This window comes from Bactrocera tryoni, chromosome 3, assembly GCF_016617805.1.
Source record: "Bactrocera tryoni isolate S06 chromosome 3, CSIRO_BtryS06_freeze2, whole genome shotgun sequence".
NCBI lineage: Eukaryota > Metazoa > Arthropoda > Insecta > Diptera > Tephritidae > Bactrocera > Bactrocera tryoni.
The window spans coordinates 37,011,309-37,034,523 of NC_052501.1; the positions used below are offsets into that span (position 1 = coordinate 37,011,309).

General features: G+C 39.7%; 1 protein-coding gene across 2 annotated transcripts in view; it reads left to right on the forward strand.

The window, feature by feature from the left end:
- LOC120772161 (BTB/POZ domain-containing protein kctd15-like) overlaps positions 1 to 19,067 on the forward strand; it is a 114,745-nt gene extending 95,678 nt beyond the window's left edge. For both annotated transcript variants that reach the window (XM_040100599.1, XM_040100598.1), the window contains exons 4-6: positions 15,712 to 15,819; positions 15,880 to 16,370; positions 17,705 to 19,067. In XM_040100599.1, the coding sequence (XP_039956533.1) occupies positions 15,725 to 15,819; positions 15,880 to 16,370; positions 17,705 to 18,147 (1,029 nt within the window). In that variant the 5' untranslated portion in view covers positions 15,712 to 15,724 and the 3' untranslated portion in view covers positions 18,148 to 19,067. The remainder of the gene's footprint in view (positions 1 to 15,711; positions 15,820 to 15,879; positions 16,371 to 17,704) is intronic.
- The last annotated feature ends 4,148 nt before the right edge of the window (positions 19,068 to 23,215 follow it).

Genomic DNA, 23,215 nt, shown 5'->3' on the forward strand with positions numbered 1-23,215 from the left:
AGTCGCTGACCAATAGACTTTGAAAATACGATTTTGAGAAAAACGCGTTTATTGTTTGGAATGCACTTCCAAGTATTCTGAAACGCCTTTTCAAAATATTCAACGAAACGATATGAAATTTTCGGTGTGTATTCTTAGATATATACACCCGCGGCCAAGCGTAACTTACCACTTGATATTCTTTCACTATTTTCAATTTTTTTCGTTCTTTGGGTAACTTTTTTATGGATTTAATAGAATACGGGGAATATATCGATGGCTCGAATATATTTGGTTAACTGATGACTTTAATCTGGCCCATTTGTAAAATTAAATTGAGACAACTTTTTTTTATTTGCACACAAGTCTTTGATTTCATTATTACTAATTCTTGTAATAACTTAACAACATTTTTTGTTTCAATTGAAAATGGAATTACAACATATTCAAAAAGAATAACGGGAAATCTAATATGGCGTCGGTCCACCTCTAGCGGATATTACAGCTTCGATACGAGCAGGCATTGACCCAACAAGTTTCTCCAAAACACTGCTTGAAATTTCCTCCTCCCAAACACTTTCTAACATTTTTTTAGTTCTGGTTTACTTTTACTTTTTTGACAGAACTTATTTTTTTTTTTTAATATTTTATATTTGTGTAAGTCAGAGATCACTTCGTTAAAACTTAACGGAAAAATTCCATTACCGCAACAAGTACCGTTACAATGAGTGATAGAACACGTTTTCGCTAGAAATTTCTTAATGGTAAGTTACGCTTGGCCGCGGGTGTTTATGTACAATAAGAAAATAAAATTAAGCTATTCCACTTTTTGAAAATTCTAACTGTATATGACCCCTTAACTCTCTTTATATCGGTAGTATTTAAACTACTACTCTCAAAAAACTTCGGGAAGATATCTCGTAAAATATACAATTTTTCCGTATAAGAAAATTGATAGATTTTTATGCGAAAAATCAGATCGACGGTCAGACAGAAATGGAAAAAATATGTGGACTATAAATTATATTGCTATCCCGTTAATTTTGAAAGAAACTTAATCCGATCCAATCCGAGAAACCTAAAGTAAGGTATGAAGATGGTCTATTATTCTATAACACAGTACAACAGCTAATCTGGGGGATGAGAAATTCCAAGTCAGGGTGATGGTACCAGGTCAGTATAGTAAAACCCTCAAAGGGTTTGGCGTTCGTATGTGTCTGTCCGTCCGTCCGTCCGTTTATTTGGACGTAATTTTTTTGGAAAAGTGGGCGTGGCCCCGCCCCCTACTACCATCCGGATTTCAACAATTTACAACTAAGCGAAAAAACATCAAGATAAGGTAAAAATTTAAAAGGTCATAAAAAAAAACTGACACATAGGAACGCCAAACCCTTTGAGGGTTTTACTATACTGACCTAGTACCATCACCCTGACTTGGAATTTCTCACCCCCCAGACAATAATCTCAAAAATGTTCCACAGTGTAATCTGGCTTAAAATCATAGATGAGTCTATTAAAAATTCTGATATCAAAAATGCATGTCATACTTGTCAAGTACTTCCAAATAACCTCTTTGCAAAAATCAGAGTACAAACATAACTACTTTTTGATGTCACTAACAAAACTGTTTAGTCCATAAAATAAGTTCAAAATCTGTTTTTAGTTCTAAAAAAAGTGTATTTCTATTGATCAAGTAGAACATCACCTATTGAAAAAGTAGCGTTTGCCTCCTGCGCAACTAAAAGTTTCTTTCGGACAGATTTTTTATTAGAATGCATTGTATTTACAGATAACGAATTTATTAAATCTTCTTGTTGCAACAAGTCTATGATAAATATAAGTGAGCACTACACATGATGGAGATATACAAAACATCGATGATTGGCCGAAAGCAATGAATCTCTTTGTAGAAATTTGTGATTGCAAGTAATATATCGGGCAGTTGAAAGAAAGTCATTGAAGTTATTTCCCGCTGCAGCAGCGGTTATAAGGCCCAATGAATGCACGAGCCGAGGAGTTTACTTTTGTTCACATCACATGCTTGTATGTATGTGTGGATGTGTGTGTGTGCTTATGTGAATTTGACAAGTAGCTGCAGGCGCGCCCATGTAAGATACATAACTCAACAATGGGAGAGATTTAATGAAATTTTTGGCCAACAAGCAGCACAACCAAAAGCACACAGCAGAGACACCCGGAAAAGTACTCAGAGCAGTGCAATTCATATTCTATGTAGTAGCAATGAAACCGTAAAAACAATTATACATGTAATATTGCAATTATTTAAACAAACCAACACACACACACGATACTTACAGTAGCTAGCGCCCTCAGTTAGTTGTTGGTATTATGCGCAAGAGTGTTGATTAACATGTTCACACATTCTATGAGTTACGCTCGTTTTAGTTCGTCTGAAATATAGAGTTTTCCCACATTACCATTTTTTAGTTGTGAAAAACTTGACGGCGAAATGCTTATAGAATCGTTCATCAGACGATCTAAGATCAAGGTCTTTGTGTTGGTGAGGACCGACCCCCACCTGAGAACAATTGTTTTTGTATTTGTTATCCAGTTTTTTTCTCAAATATTTTTTGAGTTCAAAAGAACAAACTGAAAAATTCAGTCAAGATGTCTGATTAAAGTTTTAAAGATTAGTTAGTATAACAATTTTGAGATCTGAACAAATATAGTCTTTTGAACTGATGTTTCAGGTCTCCGTTTGTGAAACGTCCGCCGATGCAGGCGTTATATTGAGTGAAATTTAGGAGATCTTTATGAAACTTGCGTAAATATATTCTGGTACATTATGGGGTTTGATATGTAAATGGGCAGAATAGGTCCAAAACTACGCTTTTGTCACCGTTACCCTAAATTTTCAATATATCGCAATTTCAATAGCCACTAACTATTCCAATATATAGCTCAGACATCAACAAAGATATACTCATATAGAAACAAGAGAAAATGGAAATACCGTTGCGGTAGCTGTAATACCCTTCACAAATACAAAGTATTCCATGCAAGAACTGGATTTCGATCGGTGCCAACTATATGATATAATGTTCCGATATTGACGGCTTCGATAGATGAGCAGGTTCTTCGGAAAAAAAGGAAAACTTTCAGATCGATACAGAGACTGATGAACATTTCTAAATCGACTGAGCTCGTCACGGCGATCATGTTATTATATATTTGATATGGTATCCGACGTTGCCTTCTGAAAGTTACAAACTTCTCTGTTCAGGGTATATAAACTCAAAATAAATAGTATCTCTGATACATCATCAATCGAAAGAAAACTGTAGAAATCGACTAGTAAATTCCTCTTACGACGTTTAATTAATAACAGCATCCACATCGGTTTATAGCTGCCCTTATTCCCCGTAAACTTACAAGAGAAATCTCAATAAATTTTGGTGAGAGTTTTTCGCTAAGCATATATTTCTAAAAAATTCCTTAATATAACGAATTAGCGGATCACTCCATCCTCTCCTCTGACCATTTGACGCCTGCATTGCATATTATGCTGCAGCATAGACGAGTGATGTGAGCTCTCTTTTCTAATACTTCTTCTTCTTCTTTGTTGGCGTAGACACTGATTACTTCTGGCCGAGTGGACGGCGTCTTCCCGGCCCTATTGCAGCAAGGTATGGACATCCTCCTACCACACCTGCTGGGGCTGATGAGAGACAGCTTGGCGATGTCGTATATCCCCGAGCCGTGGAGAATAGCAAAAGTGATTTTCATCCCCAAGATAGGGAGGAGAGACTATTCGTTAGCCAAATCGTTCCGGCCTATTAGTCTCACGTCCTTTATGCTGAAGGGGATGGAAAAAGTAATAGACAACCATATTAGATCGGAAGCGCTAAAGATTGCACCCCTACATGCCAGACAACACGCGTACAGGGCAGGTAGATCTACAAACACCGCTCTGTACCAACTCGCATCTGAGCTGCAGGATTCGCTGGATAATGGCGAGGTTGCGATCTGCGCCTTCCTTGATATCGAGGGGGCCTTTGATAATGCGTCTCACATTAGCGTCATCAAAGCACTCGAGAGAAGGAACGTGAACCCCTCGATACGCAGATGGATAGAAGCCCTTCTGCGCACTAGGGTTGCAGAAACAAGGAAGTAAAACTCGTCTTGGCACCACGAGGGGCTGCCCACAGGGTGGAGTACTGTTCCCTCTGCTTTGGAGCCTGATAGTAGACGAACTACTCGAGTTGCTCACCAGTAATGGAATCCGCTGTCAAGGGTACGCGGACGACATTGTCATATTGGCGAGAGGAAGATTTGAGAACACTCTCTGTGACATTGTTCAAAGGGGCTTAAACTTGGCGAAGGAATAGTGTAACACGGTAGGGTTAAACATCAACCCAGCAAAAACCACCGTGATCCCATTCACTAGGCGGAGATCTCTTCCGGGCCTGAGGACCCTAACAATTGGAGGCACAGAGGTGGAAATGTCTAGGGAGGTCAAATTCCTTGGCGTCACCCTAGACTCAACGCTGAATTGGAGTAGGCATTTGGACTTAACGCTGTCCAAAGCAACAAGAGCACTTATGATTTGCAGACGCCTAGCCGGCAGATCATGGGGATGCAAGCCAAACATCATGAGATGGCTGTATACCATGATAGTAAGGCCCATCGTCACCTATGGAGCGGTTGTCTGGGCCACCAAAGCATCACAGTCCTCTGTGATTCAGAGACTGTCAAAGCTGCAAAGACTTGCGTGTGTCTGTGCTTCGGGGGCAATGCGTACATGCCTCACAGTGGCACTGGAAGTCTTATTAGAGCTCACACCGCTGCATAAGGTGATCAAGCTAGCAGCAAAGCACACCATGCTGCTAATGTCAGCAGAAGGCTGCGGAGAGGGAAGATAATGTCCTCCAGACAGATGGACGCTCTAGCGGAGAGCACACCGCTGGCCCTCCTCCCAAGAGACGGCACAACAAGGAAACTAAACTTCAAAAAGCATTTCAAAGTAACTCTAGGCAGTAAGAAGCAGTGGAACGATTCCACGCTGGAAAGACTGCTGGAAGACAGTACCATTCAGTGGTACACAGATGGCTCGAAAACACCGGAAGGCATTGGGGCAGGTATTGCGGGTCCGCGAACCAAGCTATCCATACCTATGGGCTGCTTCCCAAGCATCTTCTAGGCTGAAGTGCCATCAGTCAGTGCGCTGAAATCAACCTCAGCCGCAACTACCGTAACCAGCGCATAGCTATTCTCAGCGATAGTCAAGCGGCACTAAAAGCGATCTCATCGTACGAGACCAAATCGCTTTTAGTAGAAGAATGCATAGGAAGGCTAAACTGCCTGTCCCTGTGCAACCGGGTGCACCTAATTTGGGTACCAGGGCATAAGGGAGTAGAAGGGAACGAGAAGGCTGACGAGCTGGCCCGCACGGTGGCAGCGTCCAAGATGTGGGGACCAGAGCCGTTCGTAGCAGCAGGACCCCACATTCTTAAGGAGCTGCTCCGCACGGAGGAGAGAGAGCGGCACTGGCGGCAGGCAGCAAGTATGCGCCACGCCAAGCTGCTCCTAGGAGGATATAACCTCTCCAGGTTTAAGGAATTAATTAACCTCCCCCGTGAGAAATTCCGAATCCTCGTCGCAGTCTACACAGGGCACTGCAAGCTCAGGAAGCACCTGTCCAACATGGGCATGGTCTCCTGTGCTAACTGCCGGTTCTGCGACCTGGAACAAGAAACACCAGCACACCTTATCCTAGATTGCACAGCAATCTGTGAAAAAAGGCTTAAGGCCCTGGATTCCATCTTTATCAGCAGGGATCACATCACCTCACTAGCGCCCGGCAAACTACTGGAATTTTTCAGACAGCTGGGGCTTTGGGAGGTCATGTGATACAGGAGAGGGCACAATAGACCCAAGGTCGCGGTGCATAACCTCAATAATATTCTTATCTTATCTATGGCCGAGTTTACGAGTCGTTTTTCCTTTTCACTGTTTGGTACCAGTGGAGATTCCAAGCGAAGCCAGGTCCTTCTCTACCTGGTCTTCTCCATTCGGACGACATGCCATAACCAACGTAGCCGCTGTCTGTTTATTCCTTGAACTATGTCAATATTTTTCTAATACATACTTATATTTTTAAATTCAAGATATCTTTCGAATGAAATTCCCGAAACGAATAATTCAATATAATTTTATATAAAGGTATTGAAACATTCTTAAATATTTAGAAATTAATTTCGATTTTTAATAAAATAACAATTATTGTAGATTATTATAAATTTAGCAAAGTCGTAAAACATTTTTTGTTCTGCAATCAATAAGTGAGGCCCTATGTTCCACCGAGGAACTACGGGAAAATATATATCTATGTAATCAATAAGTAAGGCATGTTTTAAGTCATTTTTTGTTCATCGGAGAGAATGTACCTTCCTAACAGAGCCTATTCAATTCAAAGAAGCAAATAATAAAATCTTTACTATTTTTATTAACTCCAAAATGCCTGTATGAGATTTGGGTGGAAATTGGAATCGAAGTGACGAGGAAAAGGCTAACTGCTCTGCCAATCATCTAAAAAGGTATTTCAACCTAATTGCCCAAAGAACAACTTTAAGCTGTCAATCTTACCCGACATAACTAACAAGTCGCTCAAGTGTTCCGAAATTATTAGATTCATAAAAGAACGTTATCAAAAAAAGTCGCCAGAAAATGATAATATTAACCCAAAAATGTTAATTGAGTTACCAAATATTCCTTCAGAGGTGCTCTCTTTGCTCTTCAAAGTAATTCTTCGTTTTGGAGACTATCCAATTTCATAGAAAAAATCGCAGATTATTCTGATAGATAAATCTTCATACAGACCAATCAGTATTCTACCCTCTCTTTCTAAAGTATTTGAAAAAGTGTTATTATCAAAGATGTCTCCTTTCCTCTACGAACATAATATAATACTATTATATATACTACTGGTTTTTTGGACCAATTCGGGTTTCGTGCGAAACATAGCACGATAGAGCAAGTAATAGAATTACTGTTCAGCAATATTTCTAGAAGTAGCTCAGGCGTTTGATAAGGTATGGCATAAAGGCTTTCTTTAGAAGATTAAAAAAAATCTACTTTTAGAATTGTTTAAAACATTATTTGTATAAATAAGATTGAATCTCTACGTACTCAAATATTTGATTTTATAGAGTATATATTTATCGGCTATTGAGCGAAAAATCCTTAGAACTAAAACTAAAATTATGTTCGCTCCGCCGACAGTAGGGTCCACGCAACCGAAACGGACTCGGATTTTTCTTCGATCAAGGATTATTAACTCGACAGCACTACTCAGAATTATTTGAGATAGTTTCTGCCGACAAGACCCCCAACAATAAAAAGAAGTGAAGCTTCAACATTTTATAATATAGTTCTCTATGCACCTGGAATTATGTATGTATATTGCAAACTTAATTAAATTTTGCTTCGGATGGACCCGAGCATAACCCTTCTTAAGCGTTATTTTTCAGTGCAGTGCAAACAAAAAATATTGCACAAAATTTCTACCTCGAAAAAATAAATTACTCACTGAAAATGTTGCAGTGTTCCAGTGCTTTATTAGTTGAACGTACATTTCGTTCTGTGTTTGAACTAACGAATAGACGACGTGTGTTTGTAGTGCACGATGTGTATATGTATTAACGTATGTACGTAGATTCTTTATTTCATATTTTCTAATAAATTTTTCAAAGTTTGTTTTTGAAAGCCCTCCAGTCTTTTAATATCTACAAGTGCCCATACAAATATATTTGCACAACTTTGTTGCGCTGCGTCTTGCATACATGCACACATGTACAAGCTTGCATATGTTCGTGTGTGTACGTACATTCAGTTCACCGAGTAGACGAAGGCGCATACATGCACTAACATGTAAATATGTATAAATATATATGGTACATTGCATATCAACTCATAAGTCACCCACCCAATATCGCATACACTTACATACTCAAGCGTGTATGTGTGTATGCTAAAGCAGAGGTAAGAGCGAGTGTAACTTCTATTCCCACTACGGCGACTTCTCTGGCTGTAGGCCATTCGTGTACACACACATACACACACTCCCACATACATACTCACAACATCCACTTCGTTTGCAGCCTGTCCACCATCATCCCTACGAATCATTCAACCATACTGCCATGCATCCTTCATTGCTCGCGGCCATCCTCTTACTAACCCAACAGCCAGTTAGCGAAGTCACTCCCGCGCCGCCTTTGCCGTCACCATTATTGTCATCCGAGTCCTTGCTCAGTGTCGTTATCGCCTTTTGGCTCTAAGCATTGTTTGCCTCCACATATTGCTGTTCCACTGCGCTCTTGCCGTCGTCCCACCTCGTCTACCTCGGATTGCCGCCGTGTCGCAGCGCGCACAGGCCAAAGTTTTTCATTTGCCATCTCATCAGCGTTGTGATTTAATTCAGTCCAAAAGGCAACACTGCAACAATAACAACAAGCCACCGCACAAACATCTTACCAACCAAACAAAAAGAGGCAAACACCGAACCACCTCGACCCTGGACTCAGGCCAGCACCAAGTACTTGCGCTGTGAGCGCTTGGCAAACGGACGGACCTATTCGTCGTATGTGCTAGCATGTGTTTGTGCGAAGAAGCGGTAACGCAATGAAACCAGAATCAACCCAAATGAAACGAAACCCATCCAAATGTCCGTAGGCGATGAATTTTTCTTAACTTGGCCCCAAGGAGTTTTTGATTTGTGTGCTTCTTTCGCATTCGTTTTTGGTAAACATTGCTGTTGCTTTCGCCATTGTTATTGTTGTTATTTTAGTTTTCCAAATATTTTTGTTTTGTTTTGTTTTGTTTCACATCCGACAACGCTATCGCAGTCGTCGTCAGCGTTGTTGTAGTCGTCGGCGTCGTCATCATCGTCCACCTCATCGATTTGCCCAGCTTTAGATTCTTCCGCTCGCTTTTCTCGTTTTATGCTATCTTCTTTTTTGTGTTTTTGTTTCCCATATTGCCTTCGGTGCAATTCTCTGGTGTGTCTTCATCTAGTCTATACTCGCCTCTGTTTGTATGAGTATAATCTTTAGTCGCTGTTAGTGCTGTTGGTGGCTTATGCTTGGGTGGAGTTGCTGATGGCGCTGTTGCACTGGGGCAGTGGGAGTTGCAGTGTACGTCTATTAGTTCGGATATTTTGCAAAAAATGAGAGGAGAAGGAAAACTTTCGTAACGTTTCAAGCAAAGCGTTTACAACTTTAAGGGGAAGTGCATACTCTCGTATGTGTAAACATGTGTGCTTATGTGTAGAGAGATCCATATGAGTTCAAAGTTTTACTCAAATGAGTAGTGAGTATGCGATATGGAAAGATGCCTTACTCTGCATGTAGCGGGTGATTTACTGCTTTTATTTTCAAATTCTCGAAAACCGCACAGTGTATCGAGTGCGCGTTAACTTCGGCTGCACCGAAGCTATAATACCCTTGGCAGATACATTTCTCATAACAGCAAAAGGGTATCAAAAGGTCTTTAGCTTGATTTTGATAGGTAAGCTTGTATGACAGCTATAAGATAAAGTGGTCCGATCTCAACAATATGTCCTGAGATTACAGCGATGCATTGGATAATAATCTATGCCAAATTTTTTGAAGACATCTCATCAAATAAAAAAAGTTTTCTATACAATGTCTGGATTTTGATCGGTCACATTCGGTCAGATCGATCTCAAAAATTTCTCCGAAGATTATGGCGATGACTTGCCAAATTTCGTTATGAAATTCGTCATATAAAAAGATAAGGATAAGGATAAGTAGTTGTTTGTTCAGTTTGTTCAGCATGGCAGAAGTTTTAGGTCGGCCTCGAACACGACCAAGGTGGAAAAGGTGTCCTTTCCATCTCACCAAATGGAACCAAATAAAGCATGCCGCTTGCAAGCTTTTTGAAAGTATTAGTTGAGGTTCTGATCAAAGCATTGTTTTGATCTATATGCCTTTAAGTACCGTGGGGTATGGCCGTTTGCAGCAGGTACTCACGTTAAAACACAACGACTTCTTTGGGAGAAACGGGCGTGTTCAAAATTTCAGATAAATATCTCAAAATCTGAGGGAAAAGTTCGCGTTCATTCAAACAGACTCGACTCAGCTCATCATTCTGATCGTTTATATACATATACTTGTACATTTTAAAGGGTCACCGACGTTCCCTTATGTGTTAGAAGTGTGTTTCAAACTTCATGGCAAACTATCTAAATACTGTCCAGGGTATGAATATTCAATTCAAAGAAAAAAAAATAACGGTATTTCATAAAACACTAAATAAAAGAGCGTTGTTTGTTAAGCTTTAGTTCTAAAGACTCATTTTGTATCATTACCGAAAGTTTTTCGGGTACTTTTGTAAATGAAATGGAGCTTGAATGTGTACCAAATATACATTGCTTTTTATAGGCTCGAGCATTGTCGTCAGAAACTCTTTTAGTAACTATGATCTAACAGAATTTTTCTTCTCATATTTAATAAAAATACATATGTATATAGTCGTTCTGCGTCCACTGTTCCGAGCCTTCCAGTATATTCGCTACCTCGTTGCGCCTTCGAGCGATAATTTCTCAGTGCAGTTTTTCTGCTTCAGCGACAACGAGACGCTGCGTCTACTTTTCCGCCCTCCTCCCTATTTTAACTTCATTCGCCGTTTATGCACTGTTTTATTCTGTCGCCTTGCCTGCACTATGAACTTGATATTTTGATTATTGTGGGAGGACAAACGATATTTCATAAGAATATCAAGCTGCAAGCGCCGTATTGTTAAGTTAGGCACCGGAAGCAGCGCAACAAATACCCAGCTGGAAAATTTGGACTTTCTGTTAAATCGACAATGTATTTTAGCGTCATCTTATCTATATCTATTAAGTGGTAGGACGATTCTGACATAGTCTGCTCTATTATTAGCGGATATGTAAGGCATGCTGAGAATCAAGCAACGACGGAAGTTGTCATTTAATTAATCACTGATAATTTCTGCTTAAGTTAAATTCACTGAGATCAGCAAGAACCTGCTCTATTTTAAGCCTTGCGGAACTTTTTGGAAAAAATGATCTGATTTTCATTTCACCTGCTCAAAAAAGTCTGATAACATTTATTAAATCTGTAATTGCTTAGATTCTTGGGTACTACATATTAATACACATATCCGTGATGTCGACTACCAAATTGTTTGTACAAGTCAGATTTTCTCACAGGGTAGCTATACATATTAACATACATGTTATTTCAAACAAATCCGCTTGTAGGTACTTTTCATTTGTTTTATCTCTCACTCCCTAGCCATGATTGCCTTCATTGAGTCGTAGCGTTTTTGTGTGCATTTGCTTATGGGATTTTACATATGTGTGGCATTCTTAGTGTAGTGTGGTTTTGGCTTCAGTTGAGCCGAAGTAAAGCACAAAACCTCTGAGGGCGGTTTAAAATTGAGATAAGGTTTATGCCTGAAAAACTTTCCTACGTATGCTAAGATACAGATGTTTGCACATGTACACCTACACCGGCACAAGAACACATCCCCATTGGCGAGTATGCACATGCAATATCTTTTAAATACAAATACAAACACATATACTTGTATGTAAACACAAACAAATATAGAGGAAAGAAAAGTTTTCTCTTTTTTGTGACTCGAAGCGTTCCACTGGGGAGGCATGAACGGAAGAGTACACGGATAAAGGCTCATTCCTACTTACGTTGCCACAAGGATTACACACACAACGCCACAGGCAGCATTCGGAGAGTTTATGTTATTGGCTGTTGTTGTTGTTTCAGATATCTTACTGCTAATTGAACAGGCGCTGCTGACGCTGCTTGCTGTGCCAGCTACTTACGAACGTAAACTTCAGTTGCTAGTCGAAGCCAAAATACTCGACTTCGATTCTAATTGCTCTAATTGTTTCACTAACGCGTCGGCTTTAAGAGCATGTAGACACAGCTTATCGAATTCTTGTTTTTATTTGAACGGTCCACTGTGAAACAATGTAAACTGTGAGCTCAGAGCTCTTGTTGGTTATATGACTTTCGAAAAACTTCAAGTTGCAGCTCTCTCAGAGCTTGGTGCCCAAATCAGCGGTTGTATACTTTCTGTTTACATGCAACTTCATATGCGTGTGGCTGTGTGGCATGTACTTGGGTACCGTTGAAAATGCACCCTTCTATGTGTGGCACTAATTCCGGCTAAAGAGCCTGCAGGAATTTTAAGCTTGCCACATTTTTCGTCACGATGAAATATTATTTTGTGCTCCAGGAGAAAAGAAACATAGAGAAAAGGATAGCTACATATGGATTAATGCAAAGCTGCAAGCCCTCGCTTTGGCGCAATGAAGTTTAGCTCGCTACTGCCTTCAGCGAAATTGTAGCATATCAAAAATGGTGAGAGCAGCTTCGAAGTCACATCAACATCTTGTTGCAACTGCTCTAGTTTTCTGGCAGCCAAACGTTTTGTGGTGGTTTACTTAATTATGCGTGGCGGTGTATACAGATGGCTAAATGCCGTGCTGTACTATAGTACTTATGAAATCAAATAGCGAATGTTTAAGATTATACTCGTACCAGATTATATCTTCAGGAAATTTTGATCTGAATTAATATTTTTTGCCATCGCTTATTAAGGAGACATCTAGTGTGATAGCCTAAAAAACGTTTATTTCTGGGAATAAAAAATAAAAAAATACTGTATCGACTGTTTTGAAATTTGAATAACGAGTTATCCAAGTAGAGGGGCTTTTTCCAGAAGCCCTTTTTGTGTTAAGCTGTCATGTTAGTTTTGTTCAGTATTGTTTGGCATTTCATCATGGAAATGAACAACGTTTGCAAACCGTTCCACTTTATTGAGAAAATTCACATTCTGTAAAGAATGTGTTTCGCGTGTTCCGCTCAACTTATTATTAACATAACCTACCTACTGAGCGTACTATCCGCATCACCATCACCCATCTTGAGACCACGTCCTGCCCGAAGGTGAAGAAAATACGAGGGCTGCTATATATATTCTGGCCTAGGGCAACACTAAGTGTTGTCAGGTGCAATCTGACATTTCCATTGGAAAGTTTGACATTTTGAGCCATCCTATAGCACTGTGAAAAACTGGTACAACGAATTCAATAGTGGCCGACGCTCGCTCAAAGACGAATTCCGTGAAGGTCGTCCAAAAACAGCCTTTGAGCCAGAAAACATCGATGCCGTACGTGAACTGATAATGCAAGACCGTCATGTAACATACCTTCAGATAGAGGCATGACTATGCATTTCTCCCACCAGCATACATCCGATATTGCATGAACACCTGGCCATAAAAAAGATTTGTTCTCGTTGGATCCCGCACAATTTGACAATCGCTCAAAAAAGGCTCGAGTGGATTGGTGTAAAGAAATGCTGAAAAAATACGATCGCGGTGCTTCAAAACACGTTTATAAGATCGTCACAGGTGACGAATCATGGATCTGCGTATGAGCCCGAAACAAAACAGCAATCGACGAAAAAAAAAAAAAATAAATAAAAAACCAGTTTCGTTGATAAATATGCCTATTTACATTATTAGGCCAGAAATATATATAGCAACCTACGTATAGCTGTCGTAACTGAGAGTGTATACGAAGACCGTGGAGTGTCGATTCGGAGCCGTTCGCAGCAACTCGCATTGACCTAAGGAAAGACCTGGCACATTCTACCTCGAGATCTTACATTGAAAGCATACAAAACACAGCTTGTGCAATAACTGAAGCCGCTCGACCCTCCCAAGCGACATCGCTATGCTCTATGGGCTCTTGAAAAGTTCTTAGAAGTTCCAACGTTTTCGAGGCAAATTTTTATCAGCGACAAGGTCCATTTCTAGCTCAATGGGTATGTAGACAAGCAAAATTGACGTAAAGAGCTACTTGAAGAGATTGAAGAGCTGTCTTTTAACACCCTTTATATATTTGCAATTTTCGAGAATATCTAACGTTCGATTCCTCTCATATTTAACCCATCCTATTTCTTTGCTTTGTTTTAGTGCGGGAAACAACCTTGTCGCTGTCTGTAAGTCATACATAGTACTATATGTTCTCATATATTTCCACATAACCCCACATACGCGCACACTCTCGGCGATCATGTTTGGCAACACTCGTGCGCCATTTTCCCTTTGGTCACACACATACCTTCGCAGCTAAACGGATGCAATCTTTGACTCGAAATAACAACAACAACTATAAATTCAGCTGCAGGCATTTGCTTCAGTTTTCTTTTGAGTTTGGCAAACTTTTTCAACTGATTTCGCCATTTGAATATTGTGTGTTTGCTTCGTAGTTTATGAGTTTATTTTCGCTAAAATTTTGTTCCTCTTTTCATTTCAATCGACTGCAATAACTTAATATTTGTAAATATAACAAGTATGGTAGGGTTAGGTTCAGGTATAATCGAACATTTCACACTCTTGCAATTTGTACGGCTCAAAGTCGGGGAAATACCTTCAGGTGTTGGCAAAACTTCATATCCAATATGTTGCGAAAGAATTCCACGAAATTGTGTATGGATTACAATCAAATTGGTATATTTTTAGGTTATAATATACCCCCAACTTAATTAAGAGATCTCACATATTGGCCGATATATGAGGTATAAATTCAGCTATTTTATTCGATTTTACCTATTTTCACGCTGTTGCAAGAGGTGCCAAGAGGAGCTTGAATGGGTTGGAATATCACTCGCCTTTACGATTCGAACAAGGACACGTGTACAAAGTTTCATGACGATTACTCAAGTTAGAGCTTGCACAGACAAGAAGAAGAATTTCAACTCATCTCGTCATCCTGATCATTTATATATGTATATATATATTTAGGGTCTCTGACATTTCCTTCTGCGCGTTACAAACTGCGTGACAAACTTAATATACCCTGTTCATTTTTGTCTCAAAAGCTGACCTTGACTAAAAAGAGCGAATCCTTTCAGAACGTTTTCTTTATTATCAACTCATCATGGTATTGAGCGAGCATTTCAACACACGACGCACCGACTGGAAATCGCCCACTCTTACTCTTATTTTGAATACTTGTTGCATGTGCCACACTGTGTTGACTGTAAAAGATTTACATAACTTTCAGCGTAGACAAAAAATCAAAGCTAAAAAGTTAAGCTTTTATGCGCTAACAAAATAAACCGAATAAAATGGTGACCCAAACCTCTTATAGCTCAAAGGAATACACGAAGACCTCGTGAGCGGCAGTTACATATGGTAGACGAGGCGAAAAATGGAGCGCTGTGGCATCACACTGTAACCCACACAATGTTGTGTTCGTATATTTGCGTTATTGTTATTGTTACACGCCGCTGCCGGCACTGCAGCTGCAGGCACTGCGGCATTTTCTTCAGCGAACGAGCTTAACGCGTAGAACCTACGCGCCAATGCCGCAAGGCGGGAGTGTGTGGTAAGAGAAAAGGATTGAATCTTGAAGTGTGCGCGAGTTAGTGTGGTGGCGCGGTCGTAAAATATGTCAAATCTCATGTGAATAGAGCGCCAATCAGTTTCTGAAGTTTTCGGGCTAAAACTACAACAAAACTCACTTTTCGATATACAATAGGTAGTTCATTTCGTTAAGGTTGAGCGAAATAGTTTAACAAAGAGAGCAGCGATTGAATTTGTGCACATTGAACCATTATTCGTTAAAAGAACTGTACAGTTTTGGCAAAAAATTATAATAAAATGTTTACACTTTTCTTACCTTTGCAGAAAAAAATGCGATATGGACCGCGAACGCGAAAGAGATACAAAATCCCTCGAACCCCGCGATCTGTCATCGACGGGGCGTATCTTTGCCAGAGGCGACATTAAAATAAGGTAAGCTTCGACAGATACATATTCGCGGCAACAGACTATATTTAATTCTTTACCTTGCAGCGCCTCACCCACTGTCTCACCGACGATCTCGAATTCCTCCTCCCCCACGCCTACACCGCCAGCCAGCTCATCGGTGCCCCCAATTGGTTTGCCGACCAGCGTGGGTGGCGGAGCATCCAGCGCTCCTGGTAGCACGTCTGCCGCCAGCGCCAGTTCCTATTTGCATGCCAATCACAAGCCCATCACCGGCATACCATGCGTAGCAGCTGCCTCGCGATACACGGCACCCGTACATATCGATGTGGGTGGCACGATTTACACCAGCTCATTGGAAACGCTCACCAAGTATCCGGACTCAAAGTTGGCAAAGCTCTTCAACGGCACCATACCAATTGTGTTGGACTCGCTGAAACAGCACTATTTCATTGATCGTGATGGGGGCATGTTCCGACACGTACTGAACTTCATGAGAAACTCAAGACTTTTGATTGCCGAGGATTTTCCCGATCTCGAATTGCTGCTCGAGGAGGCACGTTACTTTGAGGTGGAACGTAAGTAAACATAAGCTAGTAATATCTGTCTTTATATAATATAAGCGAGAAAGGTCTAGATTGGGAGTAAACAACCATTGGCTGCTCTAGGGGATTGTATAAGAAGGCGGGTGCCTACAAAAAATTTTTATGAAAGAAATTGCATTGCAATTCAATATTCTTTCATATATGAAATTATAAACTATTTTAAGTCGTATATGCTCCCTTCCACTGCGAACTCATGTGTCAAATTTAAAATTCGTTGCTTAATTGATGAGCTCAAGCTTAAGCTTTTTGTAAAGTTCTTCTGTTTTGGGGTTTCCAGCCGGACCCATATCGTTTTTTATTAATATATAACACCTCAAATCGTTCTCCAGTTATCGCTTTCATGGGTATACACTTCGGAGGCATAGTATAGTCCCTTCTGAGGGAGCCAACATAAATAAGTAACTAGAAAATGTGGAATTATTGCAAATCATAGTAGTACTGAGCTTGGTGTGAACGATTTTGTGAAGTTTAAGGTAGACTTGATATCTAATTTGTATACTAGATCTAATACCTTAAACTTTGAAACTCCTAGACATCTAAGACAAACTGTAGAAAGGCTGGACAGAGGAGGGGATGAAATCGAGGTGTTCAAGGCTACTGCCTACTTCTCTGCTATTTATTTATGTGCCATCCTTACATATGCCCATCCGGCTTTCATCCGATGCCAGTAAGTTGTGACCTATCTTTAGGGCAACAACAGTCTCGCAGTCTTCTATGACCGTGTGGGTAAAAAGCATGTGTGTTTTTCTTCGGAGCTCTCGTACTTGAGCCTGGCGATCGTGTATATCCTTATAACATTCTATTTCCCCTCATTCCCCACCCATTTCGGAAATTTAATTTTACATTGAGTTCTTTTCTGAATTGTTAACTGTCTTAGCAGTTTAATAGCGAGCTGCTGTATTCGCTTACCTTATTCGGTAAACTGTATGATATTTTGCTGACACCACACGAAAGCACGGTAAGGCAAAATTGGATTGACGACCGTTGTCTAACGTTAATGCTTGCGACCAGGCTATAGGCTCTTAGCATGCTTACAAGCATGAAGGTCAGCGCTAGGTTTTTTCACCCTCTCTTCCACATTGAGTTTCCACAGCAGTTTGTTTGTACAAAATTACGCTCAGCTACTCCTCAATTGTTAACTGAACCCCATTGAGCCTTTCGCGTTTTCATGTCGGGATCTGGTACACTCTTGTAAAGGGTACCATATCCATTTTACAAAATAATGTATTCATTTTACATACATAACTGTATAATTTTAAAAATATTACATAATTCTAAAATTCTTGTATGCATCCACTCACTTGCAGCGATGATCAAACAATTGGAGAGCATGCGCAAGGATCGTGTACGCAATGGCAATTATCTAGTGGCGCCACCAACACCACCGGCACGCATCAAAAGCAGCCCGCGCACCAACTCCTCCCCCGAATATAATTACGAAGTGGTCGCATTGCATATATCACCCGACTTGGGTGAGCGCATCATGCTCTCCGCCGAGCGCTCACTACTCGACGAAGTCTTTCCCGAAGCCAATCAGGGCACACAGACCAGCCGCAGCGGCGTGTCGTGGAACCAGGGCGATTGGCGGCAAATCATACGCTTTCCATTGAACGGCTACTGCAAATTGAATTCGGTGCAGGTGCTGACACGCCTGCTTAATGCCGGCTTCACCATCGAGGCGAGCACCGGCGGCGGCGTAGAGGGGCAACAGTTCTCCGAGTATCTGCTGGTGCGCCGCATTCCAATGTGATAGTCCTCTGGATGGCAATTTATTTACGTTAAAGTAATTGTTTAAACTTTAAGGAATTTTTAGCGACAAAAATCAAATTGAAATATTGAAATAATTCTTGAGGAGAATCAAGCAAATAAAGTAATTTCAAGGAAAAGTATGGCATCTGCAGTGAATATGTAGAAAATTAAGATGAAAGTTCAATGTGAGACATTTTTAAAGGCGACGCTCGCACACAGCGCATTCGCACGCCATCGCGCATGCGAGTGTGTGTGTGTGTGAGGTGCGTTTGTTGGCGAAGATGATGCAATATGCCATGCATTTTTAATTAGCTCGTAGTCTAAGGATTTGCAATACATATGTATGCGTATACTCAATGTAACTAAATTAATTAATTAGTGTTTTAAGCTCCTAGAGTTAATTGAATGAAATACAAAAATAATTTATTGTTCTAACTTTTTTAATTTGACAAAATTTAGTTTAGACGAAAACATGTTGAACGCACTGATTTGCTTGGCGAATTGATTTATTGTACAATTTTAGCTTAAAACGTAAAATTATTGAGATATTGTTTACACTGAACGCTGCTGGAACTTCCGTTAATTTAATCTTAAGGCAAAGTTTTTAGAAATCCGATTTTAGCATTTACATGAAGAGATTGTGTAGAAGGAGTCAAATGAAGGTCGATGAACTTATGTACACGCGTGCATGCACTTCTTTGTGTGTATGTGTGTGTTGCATTTGCATTAAACGTTTTATGAATGTAACTTTTACAGAAAATTAAATACTACAATACAGACATAACGTATTGGAATAAATAAAATCAACGCTCATATATACATACATAAATATACATACATACATCACATTAGATGTTTTGAAACGTGGTACTCAATAAATTAATTATGTAAAATTAATGACATTAAATGGACATACTCGTACTTTTGGCTTTCAATTCGGCAACTTTTAATGGATGCAAAGAGTAAGTAAAATATAGGGTTTTTCAATAGGGCACTACAAAAGTAGATCGATAGGGACAACAAACGACGCCATATTTTTGCCGCTCTCTTGACATTTCTCGTCAGTAAGGTTTGCCATTTCATCATGGAAAGATATACGATCCAACATTAAGTTGAAACTATTACTACTGAAATTCGAAGTCAGTGGCCTCAACTTTAAAAGCGGGGTTTTCAATAAGAGCGCTACAAAAGTTTTTTTTTTTAATAAAAGAAAAACGATTTGGGATATCAATGAAATTATTTTTTCCTGTGAAAGTACATTCGTATGTACTCCATGAGTCACCATTGCATCCCGAAAAAATTACGGTTTGGTGCGGTTTATGGACCGGCGGCGTCATAGGGCCGTATCTCTTCCGTGATGATCAAGGCCGGCACGTTACTGTGAATTCGAAACGCTACCGCTCAGTGATAACCGAATATTTTTGTCCCGAATTGGATGATATGGACATGGACAATATGTGGTTCTAACAGGACGGCGCTACAAGCCACACAGCGAATGTTACAATCGATTTATTGAAAACCAAGTTTGGTGAAGGTGTGTATCCTGCGAGATGGCCCAGTCAATTGGCCGCCTCGGTCGTGCGATTTGACGCCGTTAAACTATTTCCTGTGGGGCTACGCCAAGTCTATGGTCTATGACAACAAGCCAGCGGCGATTGTTGAACTTCGTACGAATATCGTTAGAAAAACGAAAATCCTTTTACGTACTATGTGGGAGTTGGGGTGATATCGACCCAATTTTATCAATTAATTATTATAATGCCACATTTAAAAAAAATGTTCTGTAAAGCTAAATAGAGAAGCTGCTGGCGTATGCCGATGATATTGTCTTCATTGACCATAACTAACGCGCCGTTCGCACATCACTTTTGACAGTCATAACTTTGAAGTCGTTGACAATTTTGTCTACCGGTCAACACCAACACTAAAAACAGCTTTGAAATCCAACGCAGAATTACTCTTGCCAACATGTGCTACTTCGGACGAGTATGCAATTGAGAAGTAAAGTCCGCTCCCAATGAACAAAGACCACACTCTATAAGTCCCTCATCATTCCCGTCCTGTTATATGGTGCGGAGACACAGACAATGACATCATCTGATGAGTCGGCCTTAAGAGTGTTTGAGAGAATAGTTTTGTGGAAGAGTTATGGTCATTTGCGCGTTGGCAACGGCGAATATCGCAGATGTACGATGAACTGTACGAGATATACGGTGACTTTGACATACAAGGTGCATTCCAAAGTAAACAGGAATTTTTTTGAATCTATATGTCGACTGGTGCGTTAGAATCTGTTTCTTTATCGATTGTCCAGTGAGAATATCATAACATTTCATCAATTTGAAGTGAAGTTATTGCGTTTTTAGTGTCAGTATGTTTGTGTTATCGGTGCGAAAATGAGCTTTGCTCAAAGAGCCAACATTAAATTTAGTCTTAAAATTGGTAAAACTTTTACCGAAACGTTTCAATTGATGAAACAAGTTTATGGCGATGATTTCATATCCCGTAGCAGAGTGCAAGTGTGGTCTCAACGATTTGAAAGTGGTCGTGAGGACATAAATGACGATCAAAATCCGTGATCACCGGAAATTCCATCGAACTGTGAGTTCATCAAAACTCAGCCTAAATCATCATTGAAATTCATGAAAATGGAATGGAACATTTCCAAAACATCGATTTATTGCATTTTGACCGAACATTTGGGCTTAAGAAAGGTGTGTGCACGGTTTGTTCCGGCCAAATTGACTGACGACCAAAAATTGTTCAAAAAAACAACATTCGAAGGACGATTATTGACCAAAAATCACATTTTAACTATTAACCACTCCCCGTATTCACCTGATATGGCACTGCGTGACTTCTTCCTTTTCGGAAAAACACATTTGCCCATGAAAGGAAAGCGTTATGCAGACGTAGAGGCCATTCAAGGGGATTGCGCCGGCATACTGGCGGCCAAAGCGGCCAACGACCGTACAAAAAGTAGTATTGAAGCAGAAGGAGACTGTTTTGAATAAAATAAATTGAAGTCCTGTTTACTTTGGAACATACCTTGTAGTTCAGCGAATTAGAAGTAGCAGCTGCGTTGGCTGTTTTGTTGTGCGGATGGAAGAAAACACTCCAGCTTTGAAGTTGGTCGATTCAGACCCAGTTACCGCCGGTGGCAGCAGTGGAATCGGAACCTGACTGCCTTTTGTATCTTTGAATTTTTCACTAAACAGCAAAAGAAAAAAGCGACTGACGCGCTGTTTATAACTCGGCTATAACCGCGTAAGCGGTGTCTACGCCAGTAAAGAAGGAGTATGAGATTTGTTGAGATATGAGATTTCACCTAAAATTGTTATCATATAATTACCGTGGTCACGCAATTATTTAGTTCAGAGGTGAGCAAAACTTAAAAAAATGTAACTCTTGAACCAAATAACAACAAATGAGTTTGGAGTGAGTCATAATGCCATAATTCATAATCTTATTACGTATTTACAGATATAAAGGCGCGAGTACAGCTGCCTTTCGACAACATAATAACAAATTGTATATGCCAAATTGTTGGGCTAAGGACTTTACAGCCCGTATAAAATAAAATATAACTTTATACCTAGCCTGAATAGTTCTAATTGTTGTGTGAACAGAACTATTATTCTCTGCCAGATATCAGATTTTAACCCTATATAAATTTCAGGCCGCTGATCCAGTTTTTTCCCAAAGTTTGGTTGGGAGGGAATGACGAGGGAAATGATTTGTTCAAGTGAGATTTTTCCGGCAGTCGGTTGTAAACCCATATCAAACCTACCAGAGTTAAATCAAGTTTATTTAACATTTTTAACTATTTATCAAAACATGTTGGCCAACTATAGCCTAGACATGCTCCCAGTTCTAGTTCCTTTAAACTACAGCCTGTCTCAAAGGAATCATTACAAAAACTTCTGGTTCAGGCATAAAATTGTATCAAGCTTTGAATTCTCGTTCTGCGGCACCTAACGGCCAATAGTTGCAATATAATTTGTATAAAACACAGGGTGGTCTATGGTTTTCTACACACAGTTCCCGGATGTGACAATTTATTTTTGTGCATTAAATAGATTGTGGAAAAAAATTTGATAGAGGAAGATGACTTTACAGATATTTAATTTAATTAATATGGTATTTTTGTGCATTTGTGGTTAGTTGTTGCAGTAGAAAGATTTTCGGTGTAGATGTGTATGTGAATTTATTGTTGCTAGTTAAAAAGGGAATGAATACTTAGCGATGGTTATTTAAATAACTTGGCAGCTTTAGAAAATAAGGCAATACAGTGAGTGAGGCACTATCGCTCTTTAGTAACACTTATAACTGGCATCCAATTTTAATGAATTTACACTAAAGGCACGAGATATTTGTCAGGTTTCCAAGTCGAAATTATTCATTTCATGCCATTATTCATTTCCTAAACTAAACGATAATAACTGATATTTCTTATAAATTAAAATTAATTCCCTCAAAACACAGATGAATTACTCAAACTATGCAAATGACTCACACCTGAAGTTTCGAATGTAATGAAAGCGTTTTAGTCAGCGATTGATTTCTCTGAGCATTTCCTGAATTAACTATTGAGACTAGAACTATACTCGTGCGGTTTACCAAGAGAACTTGAGCATTAATCCTCTCTTCCAAAATTATACCTCTATCCTTTTGCGTTTTTTAGAGTATTTCTTTCTTTTGAAGTGTAAACAAAAAATACTTTTTTCATTTTAAATCGTTGAACTTTGTGCCTGAAAAAGTGTTCTTGCGGGATGTTCTCCATTACTTTAGTATGAAGAAAAACTTAGCCGAAAGTCATCCTCTTTTAGTGGATGTCAAAAAAGTTTGAAGATAGAAAGTATTGGCAAATGCAAGAAGAGCTCGCAGATTATTTGAGTGTCACTCAACCATCCATTTCAAATCGTTTAAAAGCATACATTTAAAAAAAAGGGTTGTAATATGAGTTCATTCTAAGAAATGTTGAAAGAAGAAGTCAGAAATACCGCTTTAACGCTACAAAAAGAAATTGTTTTTACATCGGATTGTGACTGGTGACTAAAAATGGATCC